Source organism: Venturia canescens, chromosome 4 (genome assembly GCF_019457755.1).
Source record: "Venturia canescens isolate UGA chromosome 4, ASM1945775v1, whole genome shotgun sequence".
In the NCBI taxonomy this organism is placed as follows: Eukaryota; Metazoa; Arthropoda; class Insecta; order Hymenoptera; family Ichneumonidae; genus Venturia; species Venturia canescens.
The window spans coordinates 4,170,945-4,194,790 of record NC_057424.1 but is presented as its reverse complement, the minus strand read 5'-3'; the positions used below and the strand labels follow the sequence as shown (position 1 = coordinate 4,194,790).

General features: G+C 41.1%; 2 protein-coding genes across 2 annotated transcripts in view; one reads left to right on the top strand and one right to left on the bottom strand.

The window, feature by feature from the left end:
- The window catches only part of LOC122409177 (probable G-protein coupled receptor Mth-like 1), an 85,610-nt gene that overhangs the window by 13,487 nt on the left and 48,277 nt on the right, over positions 1-23,846 (bottom strand). The window contains exon 5 of the mRNA XM_043416515.1: positions 2,016-2,200. Within this exon, the coding sequence (XP_043272450.1) occupies positions 2,016-2,200 (185 nt within the window). The remainder of the gene's footprint in view (positions 1-2,015; positions 2,201-23,846) is intronic.
- LOC122409180 (chymotrypsin-1-like) lies at positions 14,302-16,302 on the top strand. Its single transcript, XM_043416517.1, has 5 exons — positions 14,302-14,443; positions 14,631-14,775; positions 15,241-15,487; positions 15,577-15,705; positions 15,798-16,302. Exons 1-5 carry the CDS (start codon positions 14,389-14,391, stop codon positions 15,942-15,944), a joined length of 723 nt encoding a protein of 240 aa, XP_043272452.1. The 5' UTR covers positions 14,302-14,388; the 3' UTR covers positions 15,945-16,302.

The window sequence follows — 23,846 nt, the reverse complement described above, 5'->3', positions numbered from 1 at the left end:
TCTTCCCGACCCGCATTACCCTGTGCTCCAAAGAAATCACAGCTTTTATGCACCCTTCATCAGCCTGTCTACGTCCTCATGGGAATGCGTGCTCGAGGTTGTCGTTGTTGTTGTTGTTGTTGCTGTTGCTTTTTAACCCTCGTCTCTTCAATGACAATATTATCACGGAGCGTACGTTGGAACAGGAGAAAAAGAGAAAGAAGGATGAGCATAAAAAAACGTGTAATTTGCGCAGATGATCCACGAGGGTGCTGAATACACGTGGAGTCTTTGGTGCAACTCCCTCCTTCCGTTCTCCTTCATCCTCGTTACGCAAACGCCCGCCACTATTATACTTCGAGGCTCCTTCCCTCTGGGACACAATTATCCTGATTTGGATATTTTCCGAGATCCCTCTTAATCGCTGGGGAGTGCAACAATGATGAAAAACTGATGGGAAACGAGGATTTTTCTTCTCCTTCCAATCTCCAGAGTAAAACATCTAAACGTTGACAAGTTAAAAATTGAATTTTGCTGAAACGCCACTCTTCTCCCTCCATCATCACGCACTGGCATTAACTTCCTTTCGAATATTCATTTCTCGAAAAGTATTCGATCCGCAACCACCGAATCCTCCAATTTCTATTACCATATGTTCGTTGGAGATCTACAGCTAAATATGTTCGAGATAGATCGTAAGTCTCCGCAAGAAATAAAAAGTAGGACGAACATTGTTCTTCCCAAATGGCTTCGCCATATGCGAAGCCATTTGCGATGGTGAGATTTCGCTGAAGAGTATTGGCAGAGCTAGAGGTTATAGGGAGTTTCGAAGCTGGGATTACGCAACGGATGATGAGGCCCTTGCTGGATTACGTGGTTGGTCATTAAACAGTACGTTTACGATTTTCCACACGAGTGGGGTGTCTCAAGGTTCATGGATAATGTTGAATGACCAGCTCGTTCGGTCCACCGGAGAGAGCTCGTTCTTCATTTTATCTTCGATTTCCTTCGAACGATCGAGCGAGCACGTACGGGGATGAGCAGTCACACGTCTTCCAGGATGTAGAAATTCGATTTTCGGCATTGAATCAACGACTCCTCATCGAGGGATCGCAATAAAAATATCCACGAAAAATGTATTTCATTTAGAACTTGACTGCGTGATCTCGGCATCCTCCGAAGTTTGGATTCGGCTTTCGGGACACCCTGGCTGTGCCGATGTATACGGGTATCATCATAATTCCATAACGTTCCCGTACAAACTACCTATGCTCAAATGTATGGCAACCCTCTCCCTATTAAACCTACATGAATAATAATAATGAGAATAATAATAGTAATAGCTCGTGGTGGCGTTCATCCCTCATTCTTATTGTGCATAAGCGTACGATGGGGATTTAAGGCCCCGGCAATCTCGAGTAAGCCTCGAAGCTGAAACATCTACACGAAACAATTTCGGTTGAGGTTAGAGCGATAAAAATAGACAGGTGAGGCATGAGAAAGGACCCTTTTACGTTTCCATTTATTCTCAAACAAGTCATTCGTCAATCGAACCGACGAATGAAAATTCGACGAATAATCTTGTGCAAGTACCTTTATGTAACGATAGTTTTGTTATTGAAAAAAATTTCGATCCAAACTCTTGGATATCTGATGAAATTTGCATGTCAAATGCTCGATCAATTATTTCGGTTCATTGGATCCCAGAGGCCCCGCAGAGAAATATTACACGTAAAATTTAGGGTGCCACGTGCGGCGAGTGTATTTATTAAATCGTCGGATTACGAACCCTCGTAGTATGAACAAAAGAGAAACTCTCATTACGACGATTTTCGGTTTCGTTTTCTAACGAACCTTTGCTCCGATCATTCGGGTTGAAAAAAAAAACTTTGGAGTGAGGCGAAGAACCGGCAACTTTGGTTAGATATAACATCAAATAAATAAATGAATCGATTATGAACGTACAGGGAAAAAAAATTGAATCGTGAAGAAAATGTACGAATGATCGATAAGTGAATAAAGAAACGAATACCCACCATAGAACCAGCACTGTTTCTCGCCGAAGCGCGGTTTAAGAAAAGTGTAATGTGGCTGCGGTGGGAGATGATCGAGGAGAGCCGCGAGGCCAGCAACGAGAAGCGGTCCGCCCCAAGCGTAACAAGCGTAAACTCTGAGTCTCAACGTCTCCTGGCCCTTTTCCAAACTCGCTGGTCTCAGATCACTGAAATTCATAAACAAAAAAACGCCCGACGATAAGACATTATTGCAGAAGGAAGTCACAAACGGCAAGATCATAAAAAGAGCACTCAAAGTCGAATAAAAAGTTTTACGATATGGAAGATATCATTGTGCGATTGGATATTATTCCGGACGAGCATTCCCCGGCGCAGTCATTGAACGCGCCAAAATAGTAGCATCCAAATAATTCTGCATATCAATTATCACGAAACATTCATTTGTCAGGCTAATCGGTTTCGGGTCCTCGTGATTTCTCGTGCGTTCGCGAACCACCGAAATGATCGTTCGACTGCACTGCTATTATAGAAGCGTTCGGCATCTCTCAGAGCATTACTTTTTATGGCACTTTTTACTGTTCTTTTCGCTCTCACAATTTTTCTTTGCTATTAATCCTTTTGTTCCTGCGTCCGATTAATCTTTCAATCCAAATTTTTCCCATTTTTTTTAGGATCATTTTAGGTCATTTTAGGATCAGATTTCGAGCTCTCCGTAGGACTTTGAGAGATGAATTTGACAGGAAGGAAAGTTCGGACGTGACGGAACGTTCAGGATTATCGAATAATTTGACGGTCAATGGTCGAACGAGTGACGTGGACGTCGGAGAGTCGGAACTCTTGAATTTATCGAATTTGGGCCGTTGTTCACAACGGCATGCACAATGGTCGCGACTACTGACGTACACAGGCATACACAAGAGGAAATGGTCGTTGAGTGATTAATCGGATGGAGCGATGATTAGAAATTCTAATTAGAGAATGATAGGAGAGCGTCCGAGTGACCGTGGTTGCGGACACGTTCCACAACCGTGTCTCAGGCCTTGTTATATTATCGAAGAACTGTCAACGCGAACGATCACGTACGTTATACGAGCCCACGTGTCTCGATGCACGCGCACACGCGAATTCGAAAATGAATTTAGAGTCCTCCAAACTCGTGCATTTTTTATTTATAAAAATTCTATATATTTATAGGAATAATTCTGTGTAAGAAAATGATGAATGGATTCATGAATGAAATGTTGTAAAATATTCGGTGGTGCGAGAGGAAAAAACTTGAAAAATTCAAATGCCTCGTTGAATACGCATGAAATCTCAACGAGAACAATGCCTCACGTCGTCCTGATCGTTTCGCACCGCTTATATGAGCCTGTGGACCAACGATCAACGCGAAATGACGAGTTTATAGTATGGCCAAGTTTATGTATTCCTCTCGTATATATAAACCACGAAAGTGTAAGGAGGGGGTCGAATAGCCACGGATCAACCAAATTTAATGACTGAAATTTCGTTAATAATTCCTCATCCCTTCATACCTATTCGACAGACCTCATAAACTTCATTGTCTCCGTCGATAGTTTCGACGGTTGTAAACGCTCGTGTCCGAGCGTGGATCGCCATAAACGAGAGTTTTAGTGTCAATAATTCCAATGAAAAAAAATCATAACAAAATGTTGCTCTTTATGAGCCACCATTATTCGGTTAATGACGATTCAGAACTCGATAAAAACACATTCGAGGGTCTCCTGATGAGCGAATATTCGATGAAACTATACCATATTTATCAATGAGCGCGTAGCGATTCCGAGACAAGTATACATTTGAAAAAGCAAGTTCGATCCCGGAGACCCTTTACAGGAGGCGACGCTGAAGTTTGCAACGCTGAAGTCCAACGAAATTATGTAAAAAAAACTTAAATAATTCCAGTACATCTCATAACTTTGTTCCCTGTCGAATTTGCAATTCGTCATTTTTCAAGCCACGTCAATGATTCGTGAAACCACTAAAAATGATGAACTACAAATCTTTTTTTCGTCCATTTTGTTGAATTCCAACGTTGCAAACTTCAGCGTCGTTTACAGGAACCATCGCATTTCCAATTGTTTTCGAAAGCTTTAGAAATCCATTTTTTTAAATAATATACTAACTCAGGCGGGCGTGATTTTGATAAAAATGCTTATGTAATTTCAATCAATAAATGCGGCTTTCTAATGTATTTTCATTATCATTTAATGAAGTTTCTGACAGAGCAATTTAAATAAATTAAGTCATTCATTGCATCCAACTGCTCGTACATCAAATGAACTCTAGAATGGAATGTAAGATTATGATTGAACCAGGGAACGATTAACCGGTTGACTGGTGAGCTTTTTTCCAGTTTTTGTGCCAAAACTGGTACGAGCCAATATGTTACCGAAAATCACAATAATTTATTTCTGAGGGTTTTCAAGGTTGCTAATTCCATGTTCATGTAATAAAGCATGAAATTTTCGCAGTGAAAAATTAACAAATTTCACCCTGAACCCTTATTTTTCATATTTTTCGGGGGTAGCGAATTTTGTTTGATTTCGATCAAAGAGTCGAGTGTGATAAAAAACTAAAAATTTTCATGTCATATAGCATGAAAATCCATTGAAAAAACGAAAAATTTCACCCTCAACCTTCGGTTTTCCCCATTTCCAAGGGTAGTGAGGTGAAAATTAAGTTCAAAAATCGACTCAGCGACCCAAAAAACCATTGTATACCAATTTTTGTCCAAATCGGTTGAAAATTGAAAAAGTTATTTCAATATGTACACATATGATACAAAATCAGAATGGGCGACTTTTTTTTGTACATATATGATCCAATACCAGTTAACCGGTTAAAAACAATTGCATAATGAATATTTATCATGAAAGATAGAATTCATATGTGGTTGTTTTAATATTGAAAAATCATTTTATTCCTTTTACCTGTACTTTTCAGGCATTTCAAAAGACGAAAAATAATTTAATTGTGATGACTAAACGTTTGTTTTTTCTTACGTGCCTGTCATTTTCGAACGAGCGAATGGAATTATACAGGTTATTAAGGATCACACATTTTCGAATATGTCTATGTTTATCCTGAATTTTCGAATCACCTATTATTAAAATTCCAATTGAATCCAGTAAATAATTGCAACCTGAGATTCTACGTTTGAAGTACTTTTTAAGCAACATTAACCAATGTATTTATAGCCTTTTTTATCTATATATAAGTGTATGAATTCGATGTAGTATTGATGTTATTAAAATATTCTGTAGGTATCGCACTACATATTATCGTCTGAAAAATTAATCTCATGCCGAAAAATAATAAAAAAAATGTTAATAAGAACATTATTGACAAGCTTACATCTGAAATGATATTTTTACCAAGAATAAAACACCGTAATTGCCCTTCGACTACGCGGGGATTCTATTCCATCAACTTCTTACACAATTTAATGCGATATCAGCTAGTCAAATTCGATTTCGCAAAATTCTTCCCTTCAAGTCGTATTTGAAGTTAATGGAAACAAGTTCCCTTCTCCATTTTCAATTTTTTCCGAACTTGCTTATTTGTTTCTAATAAGCTGAAAACGTGGTTAGGAAAACTGCGGATGGTTACATATATGGCATTTCTAAGCATAAATATTATAACCTGACCGGAAATATTGTCAGTTAGCTTCCCATGACAGCATATCCGTCAGGTATACTATGCTGTCATTAGTATATTTGATCATCAAAAATCAAAAGCTGTATGTTAATAACAACATATTCAGGAGTATTAGAGACCAATCGAAATACCAATAAAGCGACAACAATAAAACTCGCAAAATTCGATATTGCGCACACGGATTTTTTTTTAGTTAGGTTTGAGTTTTTAATAATATTTCTAAAAATGATTCAGTTTTAACAATCAATCCGGCGGAGAGGTTCCACTGATCGTCGAATATTATTTCTATGAATTTGTGCGTACCATATTAAAATAAAAGGGAATAAGCAGGTAACGAATCAATTATGGTGGAACAGTGAGAGGTTCGACAATGCCTTTCCATGACGTAACCAGCGTCGAATAATGCGAATAGAAAGAAGCAACGATATGAATTGCGAGTTTGCAATTCGCAGTCCAAGTCACGATATTTGAAGGAGGAAAGCTCGGAGGGAAAGTTTGGACAGAAGGGTCGCAGAGTGCGATATTGTAAGGCGATCTATATAGGTACGCATTTGTCTGTAAAGGCTATTTCGTCTTCTTCACCCCATCAGCTTTGAATATTGAATGATGCGAATTCAAGGCATATTGAATTATTGAGAGAAAGCTTAGGTGCGTTACGTTATGCCACGTTGTGAAAATTACGGAGTACTTGTGCCAATCCTAGGAAACGTTACGAAGATCGTGAAAGAGAAATAACGGTTCGTATCATACACGTATACGTCCCTCTATTTCTCTTCCTCTCCATCCAGCACTTCTGTACTCAATTTAACGTACGAACTTCCCTTCGACTGGAATAACTTGACAGTTTCCTGTCCATACCTTTACTCGATCGTGCCTCCGGGCAAACCTATACTTATGTTACGCAAAGCTTGGAATACGTGGATATACATTTTCCTGGGTGGGCTCAATCGCAAAAAAAACCTTTTCTCAAGTCCAGCCACTTTCATACTTAATAAATATATACACGGAGAGAAAAAAAATAGTAAGAATTACTATGCTGCCATGGTATTGGGGTTCTATATCGCCCATTTTGAAGGTTTTTACCAAAAATATTGTAATTTCCAAGTCAATTCTAAATGAAAATTTTTAAATTGCGTATTTTGCTGTGACAAAGGTTTGAACTGTGCTATTTTTTCCTAACATAGTTCACCAAGGAAACGTTGTAAAATTTATGTTGACTCAACGATGAACTGTCAAGTAGAACTATTATGCCATACATAGTACTGTGTTTTCACAATTGAAATTTACAGTTGAACATATATAGGAAAATTTGAGGAGCTCGAACACAAGCAGCGATCATACGCCAAAGTGTTTAGAACTTTACTATGGTAAATAACAGAATTTCATTCGCGATTGTACGATAATATACTGGTATACATGTGTACCGATGTATTTATATTGACGTCACTAATCAATTTTCATCGAGTCGCTTCACAAAAAATGACTATGTATGTTCCTAAGAATTAATAAATGTTACCGATATAGAACCCTACTTCTATGGCACCATAGTAGTTTTTAGTGAAATTTTCTCTCCGTGTACACAGGCGCTTGAATGGAAGTCTCTTTTCATGTAATTATATGGAGATTCGTAAATAGTGTACGATCCCACGAATCATTAGCGGTATCCCGGTTGCTTTTTTCTCCGTTTCATTGGTGGCCTTCTTCGTCGCGATGGGCGTCGTCAAACCTGAAATTTGTTGTCTGCATTTCATTGCGTCGTTATTCTTTATCAATTGCATTTGCATTTAATCCAATCACTTATTCGAACTCGATTTTTGAATAATTCCGCCTAATGATTTGACAGAAAGCACAAATTTGTAAATAAGTGTCACCAAAGCTCATTTTTCTTTTTGCAAAGTCGCGACACGTGAATGAGACATTAAATAATCGCGTCGGTACTGCGCGACCAGCGCGCTATACGTATAAAAATAAAAAAGAAAGGGATAAGAGAGGAAAATGGGTGTGAGAGAGAAAAGAGGAGGTTATAAGGGGTAGGCAGTATCGCGACTACTATTATTATACCGTCGAGAAACGCAAGAGTCGTTCGCGCGTCTCGCAGCCCTCTACTTATTTCTGGTGCCAGTTGTAATTATAGTCGTTGCATTTGGAGCGTGTGCTCGTTGCTGATACCCCTACCATCTTTTCACTATTTTCCAACCAACCACCCACCGACCCGTAGACCTCTCTCCTCATGTTTTTCGACCATGCGCGATTCGACCCCGAGATCCAAGTTTTTCTATGTACACAAAATACAAAATAACAAAAACAGCTTGGAATCGGGATCTGAGTATCTAAAAAAAGATCGAGTTTGGTAAAAAAAAAAAAAGACACCTTTTCTACTCGTATCTTCGTTAGTTCGAGCTTCCCATCCGATCGCTTAGTTTACCAATAAACCAGGGATAGCAAAACAATGATAATTGACGCAGACAAGCGATGGAGAATCGGAGAACAATGTAACTGTAAAGCAGAATATCGGAGGGTGGGTGGCAAGATCGAAATTGCAACGTGTATGAGTATAAAACGTCAGTGACAGGAGTTAACCGATTGGCTGAGTTCCGATCTGGTGTTGACACATTTATCATAACCCAGAATCCTTCGCGGTCGAGAAACGCTAGAAAATAGTTGGACAACAGATTTTTTTCTATTTCAACTCGGAGGAGAGCGCGGAGCGAAACCATCAGTCCGGAGGATTGTTGCCAAAGAGCTTACACAAGCTCCGATAAGCGAAGCGAATTTTCTTGGGATAAAAAGCGACCGCACGAATCTCTTCTCGGAAATCGACGGAGAAAAAAAATATGCCGTGAGAGAGCGAAAGAAGAAAGCCAGAACGATGGTTAATGGAGAGAAAAAAGACGACGAGCAAACAGAGAGAGAACGAAATGAGGAAACTCGCTCAGGGGTGTGTTGAGTACATGTTATACAATCAGGACTTCCTCGTTTTCCCACTTTTTCTCCTTCTTTTCTCTGTCGCCCTTTTTATCGTGCTTCCTTTAAGGAAAATTTCAAGGACCCGCGTCTCTCCTTCCATCTGCGTAATAACAGACTCCGGGAGTTTGTTCAATTTAGGGACAGTTATAGTTAGCGCGCGCGAACGTCATCCCGAGTCAAGGAAAAAGAGAAAATCCTTTTACCCTCGACTATTTCCGCGTCAGACAATATTATGATACCATTAGAAGAATGGATTTTCGCTTGTTAAGACAACAATAAAATAGAGACATGCATGAAAAAGAATCGAATTATGTTCGAGAAGGCAATAAACACATGTTTTTTATTTTCCGAAGCCGAAACGACATGCGTTGAGTTTCTTCTTTTCCTCTAATTCTTGAGATTTACAAAAAATCATCGACGCGAGAATAGATTTCGTGGGAACATGACAACCGCGAGGGTTCGAATTGAAAGAAAATACGGTGGAAGTCGTAAAGTAATAAAAGTGCTTTTTTCGAGCTTTATTCTCATTTCCTTTCATGCGTCGTCGTCGTCGTCGTCGTCATGTTCACTGCGTATCTGGAGAGTGTCGCCCCGGTGACAGTGCTTGTTTACATTGCCAAGAATCGCACAGAGGGAGCTTCGGATTTTTCTTTCTTCCTCTGGATGCCCCCTCCAATTCTATCATCTTCAAGGGTTTGGGAGGAGTTCGAGTACGCGTTTCACGAGAATCGGAAGGGAGGAGACTTCTTCAGGGTCCTCGAGACTCGAGTCTCGAGTCTACAGCCTCGCAGTTTTCTGAAGGGTGGTTGCGTCACGGATGGTACATGCAGTTATTGATGACGCGGAGGCGGGTCAAACGGGAGTTTCCAATGAAGCTTAATTTCTCACTCAAAGATTTTTAATTAAACCGATCGTTCAGGGAATGGACATTTGTCAAAGTGTCTCAAGTCGTTTCTTGTCGAAAAACGCTGCCCTATAGCTGTTGCAAGGCTCCGATCGAATGATTGCTCTTAGTGCGACGACACATTTTTTCGTCACATTCTTCAAACGTGTCCCACACTGAGGAGCTCCCAAAGCGTCATTATACGCAATTCGTTGCCCCACGTGGGAGCAGCTCCCGAATTTCGTCGTCCCTTGGAGGAGAAGAGATCGCTAGGGAATTCGGGTGGTTCGATGGCCGGAATTTCTGGTGAAAAGTTTCGTGCCTTTCGGGGTGTAAAACGGGCGAGTTGCGGTCGACGGAAGGAGGGAAGGTACGTCGGGGGTCGATGATGACCGGTTCGGTACATAGAGCGCGAGAATAGTATGACGGGGAGCATGCTGCGGTTGTCTGCAAATGAAGGGCAGCAAATACTCGGTGTATTGTATTCAGCGGGGCCAATATGGTGGCTGGTTAATCGTACTTTCGGCCGGTAGGGGTAACACGAGAGTGCGAATGATGGGAGAAGGGTGTATGAATGAAAGAGCGAGAGAGCGCTAGGGATGGGCGGTGAGATTGACGACGTAAGGGAAAACAAATAGGGAACTGGAGGGGTTGAGAAGTGGAGGGAGAGTGATGAAAAGATGGGAGAGGGGCGAGTTGGAAGAAGGGATGAAAACGGTGGAGGAGTGCGGAAGCGAGAGTCAATGCCAAGTGGTTTATATATAGCGGTGGTTGCACAACTTTTACTCGGCGGTGGAAGGGCCGATGGGGGATGAAAGACGATATGGGGTAGCTTTTCCTCGGTTTGGGTCATCGAGAACAGTGTTTGGTGAAAATGCTTCGCTCTAAGGGGGTTTGACGCGCAAGCGAGCCTCCAAAAGGCTTGAATGTCGGTTGCCAGGGTTTTGTTTGTTCCCGCGCGAATAATTCGGGGGTGGATTCGAGGGTTGTACGAACCAGCCGGCGAAAGTGAGAGCACTGGGATATCGAGACTTTGTTCTCTCGGGTTTCTTGTCCCCCTGCAACTCATTCCTTCGCGTCACTGTTGTTCCTGTTTTTGGCACAGAGACTCTGAACTACCTTTTCCTCAATTTACATCCCCAAATATTCACTCATTTGTTATTCATTACCAGCTTTTTTTTTCATCCGCATCACCGGGACGTCGAATGAAAATTAGTTTTCTATCGAATTCCACAAGTTCTTTGATTCCACAGTACAATTATTGAACAGCATAGTTGTCACCGAATGAAAAAACTTTTCCGCACACTCACGCGGTGACGGAGACGCCTTTCCAAATTTTCACAATGGGGAGATATTTTGGGTAGGGAATTGCGACACACGATATGCTCTGTCTCTCTCGTTCTGTATCCGATACGGAGCTCTGTTAGATCTATTTTTAAAGAGAAAAATATAACGCGCGGTGCGTCTGCGGAACGCTCGATGTATCATGATCTGAAGCGTCTGTTGCGTTGCGGGTCAAAAATCTTGAGGAAACCCCAAGCGTATCCAAGTTGCAAGAAATCGCTTTGAAGAAAAAATACAATGAATAAACAAATGAAGCGAACTAAATGGATGGGTGTGATACAAAAGAGTTGAGAAAACGACGAACTCGTAAAATTCTTTCATTAAATCATTTCCTGGAGGCTGCATTACGGAGATTTTGTGATTGCAATAACGTCGAAACTGTTGGTTTTACTTGTAAAAAAATTTTCAGTATTCATGCACACGAATTTTCGTATCTTAAGCAAATATTGAACGGAGCCTATGATCGTCGTTTTCATGAGTTATAAGTCGTTTCAATGTTTCAGTCTATTTATATCCAATTCAGAGATTCTGGTGATAAAAAAAAAGCATTCATACAAATTCACGTCGAAATTATTGGTTTATCACTGTCGTATCGAATGATCGATTATTTAAAAATCAGGAGTAGGGAAATCCCGAACTGACTCTATTCCGCATCGTTTTTATTTTTCGATCAATTGCATCGTGATATTGAAGATGCAGAGGAAGTGTATCGCGATTTCGTTGTATGTTTACTTTCGCTAATCACTCCATTTGATACCATTTTTTTCATCCGATTACTCAATTAGATCAAGTTTTTGAGTGCACTGTTCGATTCAATTTCTATGAATTAAGATTTCGCGTTTTTTTTCTTCATTCGCATCCTTTTATCAAATTTCTTCTCAAGTGCACTTTGTTTTGATTCGCAATGTGCACTATCGAGATTAAATTAACTCGTCCAGAGGTTTGCCTCGAGAGACCAGGCGCCAGGGGCCGAAGATGAAGAGCACAAAGAAGAACGGAAAGAGCAGGAGATGAAGTAACAGCGAGAGATAAGAAACTCTCGGACAATATCTTGCCTTGTACTGTAGCAAAATCGAGGACCACTTCGAAACACAGACATAAGACTCTCGAGAACATCCTGCCGGTGTTTAAGATTTCAATGAATGCGAATATCATTCCTGACTCTTGCGAATTAATGTTTCTGTTATAAGAGATATTAAAAAGCAGACTGGAAACACGCGAAAAAAAAGAACGAACAAATTGAAAAGATCGGATGAACGAGGAGAGTCGTTTGATATTCATATTTCCGACTTGAACGGCGAAATATGCGACCGCGATGAAATGATTTGAGTGAATATTCAAGAATGCAGAAAAACAAATGAACAAAAGCTTTCGAGCGGCATTTCGAGCGATATACCAGGAATTTATCAAATGGGCAAAATTTATTTCAACAGAAACATCAATCCAACCATTTTTTTTTTAACGAATAAGCTGCAGGAATCTTGGCAGAAAAACAATCGATTTATTTTTTCCGATACATTTTACGACGAAACTTTAGATATCGTCGTTGCAGCTTCCGATGCGTATAGAATATAAAAAAGGCACGAGATCAGATTTTAGGGACGGTGGATGGGCCATTGTGCCGTCTGACCACGAAAAGAAAGGCAGAGAAAGTTTGATCGGTGTGTCTGAGGCGTCTTTTCCAGTGCGATCCGAGCGGCGGATATTTTATCGCGATATTCGTCTACGTGCAACGACAAAGTACGTTGGAATATATATTTTGATTTTCATCATCCGAGACGTGGACACGCAGTGGCACTCCGTGCGGAACAGCAGTTTTAATTAAAGTGTAAAAGCTGCCCTAGCTGCCCTGCAAATGTATATGTTTGTATTTTTTTAATTCATATATATATGACGTATCCAGTCTGTTGGTCTTCCGATATTCAAATCAGTAACCAGCGTTTCTGTATTCTCGACGTCTCCGCCTCTTCTACTTCATCCCTTGCTCGTCGAATCGTTATTTATCCACGTGTACACAGGGTATTTTATCCTGATCCTGACCCGAACTATTTTCGGAAGGCTCAATATTTTGTTTTCATCCATCAAAGTCAACGGACGTGGCGCCACTTTTCTTCATTATTCCGAGAAGATCCGAGTGCGCAATTTGTAGGAATTTCCATTGTGGTGTGGTGCAGCCAGCTCCGTATTCTTTGTCCGAACTCACCGTTCGTTATACAACGTCGAATGATTCGGCTCTTTTTCTCCATCATCCAAGAGAAGAATGCGAAATTACGAATTTCTGGCATTTCAATAAAATGGAAATATCGAACTTGAACGAGGAGGAGGAAGAGCGAAGAATATATTCAAATCAAATTCAAGGTTCTTCCAAGAATCCGACACAAGACGCCAGCAAAAATTATGGAACACGTACGAATAATTGGTTGATGAAATTTCAGACGGAAAGTCATATACGTATCATATCTATATCAGAAACTGGTGGCACAGATGGCTCGAACCTCAGCGTCGCCCGAGAAAAAGGTGAACTGCGATGCGAAATACTGTCAAGGCGCATGCATGTATGTGTAATCGTAACAAAACCGTCGAGAGAAGCTCGCCTCGACTCGTCAATACATGGGGTGTCTTGAAAATGTCATGAAAATCGGGAAAGACGCAAAGAGCAACGAAATTCTGGACCGCAAGTTCTCTACGAAACTTCCTCATTTGATTCCATATCGTGGAAGATGACGACTGTAGGGGAAAAAAGAGGTTAAAACAATTCTGTTCAGAAAAGTCAACGTTCCGAGAAGCCTCTATATACAATGGGCCAGTTTTTTAGCGCACCCTGTAGACCCGGAAAAACGCTCGAGTTAGCAGAGCCGAAAGAAGTTCAAATGTGCTCGCATCCAGTTATATCCCTCTTTCAAATAATTGCAAAAAATACCGAGTCGCTTACGATCGAAGGGCGCAGATGTGGAGTCTGCTTCCGTGCAGGCGCGGATGTATCAGAATTGGTAGAAAATGAGGAAACGATATAACGTTGCGCAAACAAGGGCAGGTTCGGAGCCCTCTTGCGAATGAGAAGAAGCTGGCAACGATAAAAGCATCGGTCAACTTGAGCGATTACGTATGGACGTCATTTGATGAAATTCAGAAGGAACTGAAACGATGATAAATCGATCCTTGGGGATCGGGAAAATGTTTAAATATCTTGCTACAGAATAGTTTCTGCCAAATTTGATAATAACTCGAGCTTCGATAGAAATAAACTTGATATGAATCGTGAGCTCTCCACATGGGAGCACACTTTATCAAAAGACTCTGATTGCAATGCTCCGCAACTATGCAATTCTAGAATAAATGAAATCTGCGCAAAATTACGATATCAATCGTCCAGAAAAAACCCATCGGCTGTGACAATCATTATCAGTATCAATATCGTTTTACAAAATCACGAGCCGTTAACTCGATCACTCGAGCGACTATATAAAGTCACTCAATTTTTCGATAAGTACACATTCGAGTCGACACACAGAATCAGCGATGTATCTTCTCGGTGGACTCGTCGTTTTCAGCTGCTTCGCAGCCACTGTTCTCAGTAAGAAAAGCTACTGTTATCTTCTCCCACAGTTTTTCATGCCGCCTTCAAAAATCTTCTCTCTTAATTCACAATTCTCACAAATTCTCTCTTAATTCTCACTGACAATGAGTTTGAGTTTTTCTTATACCCGCCCACTTTTCGCGTGAGTTTAAAATGATGTTTGATCATTGTTTTTTCGTTGCAGGTGCACCACGAGTCGTGGGCGGTCATGAAGCTCCCGAACATGCGTATCCCTATCAAGTATCTCTGCAGCGATCGGAAAGACATTTTTGCAGTGGCTCGATCTTGAACAAACGCTACGTACTGACCGCCGCTCATTGCGCCGAGGCGTGAGTACTTCAACGTTCGCTCCTAGAAATCCTTCGAATATTAATTTCACGATAATTCTCATTCCTTTATAAATCTTTCTGTCGTCCAATTATAATGGCATTCAATCACTTTGCTGTTAATTCGGCGAGTTGATTTTCGATCACTATATTTTCTGTCCCTTTTTGCACTGCCATTGTCGTCATTTTACCACAACTCCGGTGGAAAAATTAACTTATCGATACTTCCACGATATTTTTCATTTTAACAAATTGTAGCGGGCGAACTCGTCTGAGCCAAGAAATTAAGAATTACAATCGACTCAATTAATTCTTCGGGTTGATAAATTTTGTTGTGTTCGCGACGGTTTCGGGAACCAAAAAAAAAATTTGGTTGATACGACCAATTTTTATTCTCTCAGCTTACCTTTTTTTTTATTGACTCCCATAAAACTGATTGCACGATTACGAGAATGTCATTATTTTCAGGGTATCCTACAAAGAAACTCAAATAGTGGTAGGTACCAATCACTTGAACGCTCGTCCCCAAGTTTATGCAGCTGAAGCCTCAATTGTCCACGAAAAATATGTAATGTTCCAAGACTATGATATTGCATTACTGAAAACCACCAAAGATATCGAATTCAATGAGCACGTTCAGCCAATCAAAATTCCCGATCGTGATATAACCGATTATTCTCTAACCGCCACGTTCTCCGGTTGGGGCGTACTTGATGTGAGTACATCATATTCATTTGTTCAGTTTTTTTTTTTTCGTAAACTTGAAGTGGGTTCAAAGTAATTTTTATTGTTCTACTCGAACAGGCTGACGATACAGCAGCTCCTAACGATCTTCAGGAAATCTTCTTAAAGCTCTACAAATACGACTATGAGACGGAAGTTCTGGACAGACATGTCTTCACGTTGAACAGGGAAGGAGAAGGCATTTGCTTCGTAAGTTTTGAGAATATTACCAAAATAATCATTTTTCTTGCTGCGATTTTGCGGGATTTTCATCGTAATATTTTCGTATTTTACTGTTACAGGGAGACTCGGGTGGCCCGCTTGTACTTAACGGTGCCGTAATTGGAATTGCATCCTACGTCGTCCCGTGCGCTCGCGGTCAGCCAGATGCTTACACGCGTGTTTTCTCCTACAAAAGTTGGGTCGAAAGCAAAATCCGTACAATTTAGATCCAAACAAATCAATGAAGACCGACGATGAAATTTTCTCCCTCAAACAAAACCCATCTAGTTCAATAAATATCTAGTGGATTCAACTACATTGTTATTTAGTTCATCCCACAAAAAAAACACTCGAATCAACCATACCTTTGTCCAACTGAATGAAATTTTGTTCAATGAAAAACATTTTTTTTCAGTGGACCGAAAAAAAATGTTCAGTCATCTTTTTTTATAAAACCTGTCAACAACAATGTAAAATGAAAAAAAAAAAGAACAAAAAAAAGTACAAGTGATCATAAAAACCGGCAGGATTTGAAAATGTAATCGTTGGATTAATGAGAAGTAAACGAAACTTTAACTGCGCAAATTATTAGTGTTATCCCTATCGTCAATAAGATGACACGAGACTGATAACAAAATTTCTATCATGATCATTCTATGTAACCGATTCCTCAATTCAATTGCTCCGTACGCCAAGTTTGTTCATCATCCGTTTGCATTTTGCTACAGAGATAGTTGCTTATTTGACACTTGAAACAGTTGAATTTTGCACTCATTTTTACTTTTTTCATAACTATATCTCGCGTAATTATCGCTCCGCGTACCGATTTCGCAACGCATTTATGACGCAGCGAAAGAAGAGAGGAAAATTCATATGAACACCTACAAATGTGTGTATGTGTGTACGTGTGCGTATGGGTATGAATACGGCGTAAATGATATGCCGGATATGAGAGATAGGGAGGCTCCGATGTTTCGTAAACGTATCGCGTTACGCTCGAGGGACGATCCTCGTTGCTTGTTATTAGATAGAAAGGTGCACATTATCGATCGAAACGATCGATGCAGTGTAATATCGACTTACGATAGATATAATCGTCGAGGAAAATAAAGTTTGTGCGTATGTTTAACTCCGCGTAAACTCGGGACTGCTCAACGGATTTCCAGCGAAGCTCCACGTACGAAAAACCCGTAATCCGCAATAAAATTGGGTTAGATACGATTCGATACTATCAGATTCAACACAAGTTCGAAAAAAAGATAAACCAATGACTGACGATAAATTACCATTTCAAATGAAGTTGATAACCCGGCCCTTGGAAATGAGTCCGCATCCCGTTCACCGAGATCTTAGGGAAGCTGATAAATTAATGTAATAACGGTTTCTCGTTCGCTCAGGTAAGGCGGAGATAAAAAAAATATGTGCATTTTGTATATTGAGAAAAAGTAATTGAAAGCTTTCCGGACATCGTTTCAGAAAATCCAAAGATACTGAAAATTTCACAACAAAAAAACTTGCCCAAACAAAACTGCAGAAATTAAGCGTTACACTGCTCTCTTGAAATTCGCATTGTTTGTGCCGATTGAGGAACTAATAGAAAAAAGTGGGATAACCAACTTCTTCAGGATGTTACTTTAAATTTATGTGAATTCGGAACACTTTTGGAGTCCTTTGATGACAAAATACGCTATTTACAAAAAGAGACACTCTTAATCTTAAAAACAAATGATATCTAAATGGGAAGAATGATGCAGGGGAAGTTTAGATTATTGATGAGTCGAAGGATTTTTACCTGAAACCGAGTCAAATTCCGAAATATCTAAAAAAATTTAATTTTCCACGTGTTCGCAAGAGCTTAGTTCGTCTTGACTGCATCTTCAATATTTCGCGTAAAACTTGTGTTGTCTTGATTCATGAAGAGTAAAATATCGATAAATCAGGACAGCATTTACTGAGCTGATAAATTAAATCGATTACATAATGTAGGTCATCGTTTGTCCTCACGTTACAATGCATATGTGTATCCGTTTATATATAGATATATGTTAGACAGCAGCACAAGATAATTGTTAATTAGCATATCGTAGCGAACGACGAGAGCTTTCCATTATTCGTTGCCTAATCGAATTCTAATGGAGAGCTTTAATTCTCTAGCTGGCTTCTATGCCATGCCTCCCAATAGAATAGGAAAGGATGGAGAGGGGTGCATGGTGGGGTGAAGGGCCGAGAAATTGAACTGACTTCGCTCAGCCCAAATGTTGTACCCAAAGACTTTACGAGACCATTAAAGCTCTGCATATATTTGTCGTATGAATTTTTGAAAGCCCATCATCCAAGCTCAGTGGACTGAATGTATCATTGATGAATCGAAGTTGCTCGAAATCTAGAAATTATATGAAAGTGATTACCATCATAAGTCGATTGTCAGTTTTATGCATCTGACCGCAAATGGAAAAGTTGGAAAAACATTGAAAAAGCAATCGGTAATCTTTAACGTTCGTATAACTAGCGGGGGAGGAAACGGCGTAACGAGATTTTGAGGAACGTAGACAAAACAGTGAAAGAGCGAACAAAGCATGTGTTGCAGAAAAAAAACGATTTTGCTAGGTATATTGAGAGGTCAGGGATTTTTATTTCTCTCGAATAAGCCAACACTTTTTACACGCTCGTGTATTAATAATCGATCGGTCGTCGAACCTGCCTCGCTCATGTTCTGTTCAACAGCAGATGACGACAAGAGAAAAAAGAGAAAAAAAAATGAAAAGCCTCGTTGCCCTTTTTGCCATCGAGAGAGCACCGCCCGCCCCCTCCATTTCTCTCTCTCTCTCTCTCTCTCTCTCTCTCTCTCTCTCTCTCTCTCGCTGTTCTCACTTTCTCTATCCATCCTTTCATCGCAGCTGCCGCATCGAAAGTGTCACGTGGCTGTCCGGGAAAATGGAAAATTAATTTCCAGGAAAAACGTTGAAAATAAGATGTGAAATAGAAAAAAAAATATTTCGAGCTACTTTCTATATCTACTTGCAAACTTTTGCTGGTAATCATTTTAGACTCGCTGCATAATTGTATTTTTCCCATGTACTTGTCAATGACAACAAATTATTTTTGCATTTTGGCTTACAACATGATTTCCTTGAGTAAAATGTTCTTCAGTTATAGCAAGGTCTCCTACCCAGTCATTTTATTGAATTAAAAAAAAAACTTGGATCTTCGAAATGCGACGTTCGACTCGTCTCATCGAAACGAAATTTTTTCTCTTGAATACTGAAAGCAAAATAGCGAAAACGCTGCCGGATTCAGCTCCAAGGAGAGACTCTAAGAAATCTTACAGGGCTGTTGAACGGATAAGAATGCAAATGTGAAGTGAAAATAAGAGTGAATGAAAAAAAACGTATGGAAAAATTTCTATAAGGAATATAATATAGTGTTGGCTTTGCCTAAAGGCATTTTTCGCGATCGGAAGAATGGAAGAATAACAAAAATATCAAAAGAACACGAATAAAGAGGCTTTTGGCTGGGGTTGAACTTGGGTGAAATCTCACTGGGGTTACGGAAGAGAAAAAAGGAAGCGATGAAATACCGTGAAAAAAGTGCCTCGAGCGAATTTTTATTGAGATGCAATATTTTCATCCCACAATTTTTAGCTTGAGAGCACAAATGTAAATATGCAACTGGTGGAAAAAGATAAAATATCATATTTTTCATTTTTTGTCTCGGTCAATACTTGTTTTTCTTTCGTCAATGCAAAACATTTTCCAAACAAACTTGAACATACGCCAACTCATATTCGAGTCAAGATAAGCTCTCGCGCTCGCTACGTTGAGCATTTGTAAGCATCTCTGGACTTTCTCACGTATAATTATCAAACAAAAATAATGAAGTATTACGGATAATAAAAAAAAAAAAAAAAACAGTAGAAAAACCGTCTCCCTCCGGCGAAAAATCCTCTCGTATTCGCAACGTTTCTAACGCACGAAGAGAAAGAAATGAGGTGCGCGTGGGTTGCACGAGTTTGGGGTTTCCATCGTTTACGCATGTCGCTCGTCCGTTAAATGCTCTAAATGGGTGCATCCTGATTATACCCGCGAGTTGAGAGACCACGAGAGAAAGAGAGAAATAGGAAGAGAGAGAGTGGGTTTCCGCAATTAAGCAATTGGTCGCGGTTTCCATTTCGTCGCGGATGCACACACCGATTCCCACAGGCCATTCAAGACCAGTTGTCGAAACGGAGAAGTCCAAAAGCGCCCAGAGAAATACCGAGAAAGCAAAGAGAATAATCCAATTGAACTTGGACAGGAAGTTGAGGTTTTTCGTGGTTAATTTAGCTCCGAAAAGGCGTTGAGCGTTCGCGTTGAGAGGTGCATTTGAGTATGAGGAATTCCGCTTGGGAACAGACCGTTTGATGAGTTTTATTCAGGATAAAAGGAAAACGAGAATTCCGGGTAAACAGTTTATCTCGCAACTCCATCTTTGTTCTGCGTCTCCGGGTCTCGGTCCCCAGGGTCTTGAGCCGAGGAACTTCCAGTGAGCATCAAGAGCAAATAGCCGTGAAATAACGCGACTATACGCTCGATTTTATCGAAAGTTGGCGAAAAAGATAGGTAAGCGAAAAAGACTCGTTCAAAGTCTTGAAGAGTTCGATATGAATGACAAGCCGGATGAATATTCCGACAAAGTTGGCCAACGAGGGATGAGCAGAAAAGAACTCTCGCGTTCGTTGCGTATACGAGTGAATGAAGCCAGAGAAAAGTTGGACTTGGGGCTGCAAAAAGAGTGGCTCCCTCTACGAAGCCCGGTGAAAGAAATAATTAGCGTGAATCTGAGAAGCGTAAGAAGAAGACGAAAGGGACATCGATAGCCTCAGTACCCAGATGACGGGGCTCGACGATGAAAAGGTATAATCTTTGTATTGAAGTATCAAAGAAGAGAAGCCCCGCACATCGTCGACTTTGGCGAGAGTCAACGATGATGATAATTATATACGATAAATGTATCATCGTTCATCGTATATGAAAGCGAGTCCGATATAATTTGACAACTCCCCGATTCAGATCTGAGCTCAAACGAACAATCAAGCTGATCCATGTTCCGAGCTAATGAGATCGCCATCGGTTCAATCTTCTCCAGAAATCAGTCCCACCTAAGATCGATTACGTGTACACGGAACCTCGTATCCCTGGGCAAAGGAAGCTGCTGCTGCTGCTGCACGTATCTCGCCAGACGCAAGATCAACTCGCTCGACTGATTAGCAAACGCGTCTCCGGCAAATGTTCAAATGCTCCCGAACCAGTCACCTCGAATTATGGTTCACCGGAATTGTACGTACACATGTTGCCTGTTAGGAGGCGATATGGATTTTGGTCCTTTGACCGTCGCTCTTCTCTCACCCACCCCGCCTTCTTCGAGTAATATCAGCATCAATGAACCTCCATTATGGCCCTATCCCTCCCAGAGATCTTACGTAATATTCCCCAAATATGAGACACGCATATGTCTCTATGCCATCGGACTTGTCGTGATACAGAGAAGGGAAGGAGAGAGAACAGTGAGATAGGAAAGGGTTTGGTGCAGGATCGAAATTGACCATTGACACAGACTGCTCCAAATTTCCTCTTCGAGCTTCAGAGAATAATTGGAATGAGTAGTTCTGCAGGAATAGGGTTTTCCCATTTCTGCCATGAAAGAGTCGACACAACTAAAGTAGCGTAACGACACTTGAACGGCGTAACGGCTCCTGCACCCAAACGCTCCCCATCAATATCTATAATGAAAGGTAATTTCGGAAAAAAATATGACGAATGAAGTTTCCCGATGAAAGTTAGAGCTCCATCGCGACCTTGTACCTTCTGCCTCCAGCTTTTGAGACACTCGGTAGTTTAGCTCGTTAGAAGATGCGTGATGACACGAAGGAGGTAGACTAGTTGGGAGAGACACGTTCATTAAAGGCCGAGCTATGTTAGGCTGCCCGATGTATCGGCCCGAGGGTACACGAGGACATTCATCAGAATGTTGATGATCCTGATGTTATTCCTGAAACTGTTAATCTTGGAAATTCTACTCGGATATCCACTGTATTATTAGAGAGCGAAAGTAAATCAAGCGAAACCAAGTTTTCGTTGGTGAGGGCGGTTGTGGGATTGTCCAATGCTATCGACAGAATTATGTTGTCAATATTCACATTGAAAACTAACTCAGTCATTTATCGGTGTCGAGCCAACCTTAAGTTATCTGTTTAACAAAAAAAATCCGATTCCGTAGAATTCGGGAAGAAGAAGGGACAATTACTTTTGGCGTTTCGTTCTTATTTAAGTGATGCAAGTTATGGTTCCGTTCGGAATTACCGTTCTCAGCCGCTCCTCGGTTTTGCCTAGTCCAGGGTTTTTCTCATCTACGAAATGCTCTGAGCAATCTGGCAATTTGCCGAGCGTTGGATCCTGCACAACTCTTTAATTTTGCTCCTTTAACGTTGCTGCTTTCATTCCGTGGACAGCCCAGTTGTTTTCCATTAAATGGAAGTTAACTGAACTAACCAATCCGCAGATTCTCTGTCCCGAAGTGCCCTGTGCTTGGTATAATACATCAACTCGTAGCCATCTCGTTTTCTCTTGCTGAGTCTTCTCACACTTCGTTTTCGCCAATCCCGAAGCACTTTCTTCGAGTGGAGTGCAAGCTTGGGGTTTCGATAGAGGGCTGCGAGTTAAGGGATGTAAAGAAAGAAGAAGAAGAAGAAGAAGAGAAGGGAGCAGAGCAGCCAAGTACCTTTGGACGAGGCTTCAATTTCCTCTTAACAGGAGCAGCTCCGTTTACTGCTGCCGTAAGCAAGAGCTGGATTCGGTCTCCCCTACAATTTGGACTTTCTTTTTTTCCGGCATCATTATCTCTCTTTCTCGACCGAGTATTCGGGCGATCTATACCCTCGTAGTCCAAATTTATATTCGACCAATTTCGCACTAATTCAGAAAATTTAGTTTGCTTGCAAGAGACCGGTGTCAATGAGGACCACTGGGTAGAACGGGAAATGCTGCGGGAAATGAGGGTCGCTAATCGTCCACGTCGTTGTTACCACACGGACACTGGAAGCTCTGCGACAGCGACCGAGGAAAGAGCGCGAGGGGGTGAGAGTCTGAAACAAGGGAATATGAATTTTCCAGTCGTCTCGGATCAGTGATGACTGCGAAAGTTTGGTGAGGCGAGCTCTACTAATATTTCACGAAGTGCCAAAAACGGCAAACCGATCGGGAGTCGGTGGTGGGTGTCGTATCGTTCTGGAGTTGAGGGTAGAAACAAGGAAAGCCTTGAGGCGACTGACACTAATTTAGAGACTACCTCGGGAGTGGGAAGAGCAAGAGCATTCGGGGTAGCGGTTATATATACGGTAAATAATTTAACGTCGGACGAAGGAAGGAAGGAAGAAAGACGGAGTGGGGGACATATGATGGGTTGGGGAGTGGAGTTGGAAGGCGACGGAGGGGCTGAGTTGGGCACACGATTATAACTCGACCGTCGGGCACAATTCGCGCCAGCTTGTCTCGACGTTGTACCGATCTCGTGTCCGTATCCTCATAACCGGAAGGTCGTATCCGCGATCATTCGTAACGTAGAATCAACAAGGGCTCGGACGTTAGGGTGCTGAGCGGCGAATCTACGGGGATGATGATTCAATCCCTAAGTAGCTCGAGCATATCCTCAATGCGCGGTGTGAACAGAATTGAAATTTGAGGGGTTGAAAATGAACGTACGTTATGGCTCCCGTAGGCTTTTGGGCTGATTGAACATCGTCGTGCCTCTTATATCAGCCAATTAAAGCATCTACTCGGATATCAACATATTTACAGCATCGTCGCTTAGCGACGATTGAACGAGTTGTACGAGAACGATAAAAAAGGGGCTTGGAATGAGAAAAGGAGAATCTGAGACGACCTACGAAGGAGGTTGTCCGAGTCACCAATCCATTAGTCGAGAACGAGGGATAATACCGAGAGACTGAACTACACCTCTAAGCGTTCCTACCAAGCTTAGTCTTGCAAATATTTGCAACATAAATCTTGGCCCGGTGGGGTTCGAAGAGCGAAGACACCGGGTGTAGAAGACTACGTGTACATGTATATGTATATTCAGTCAGAACAAAACTA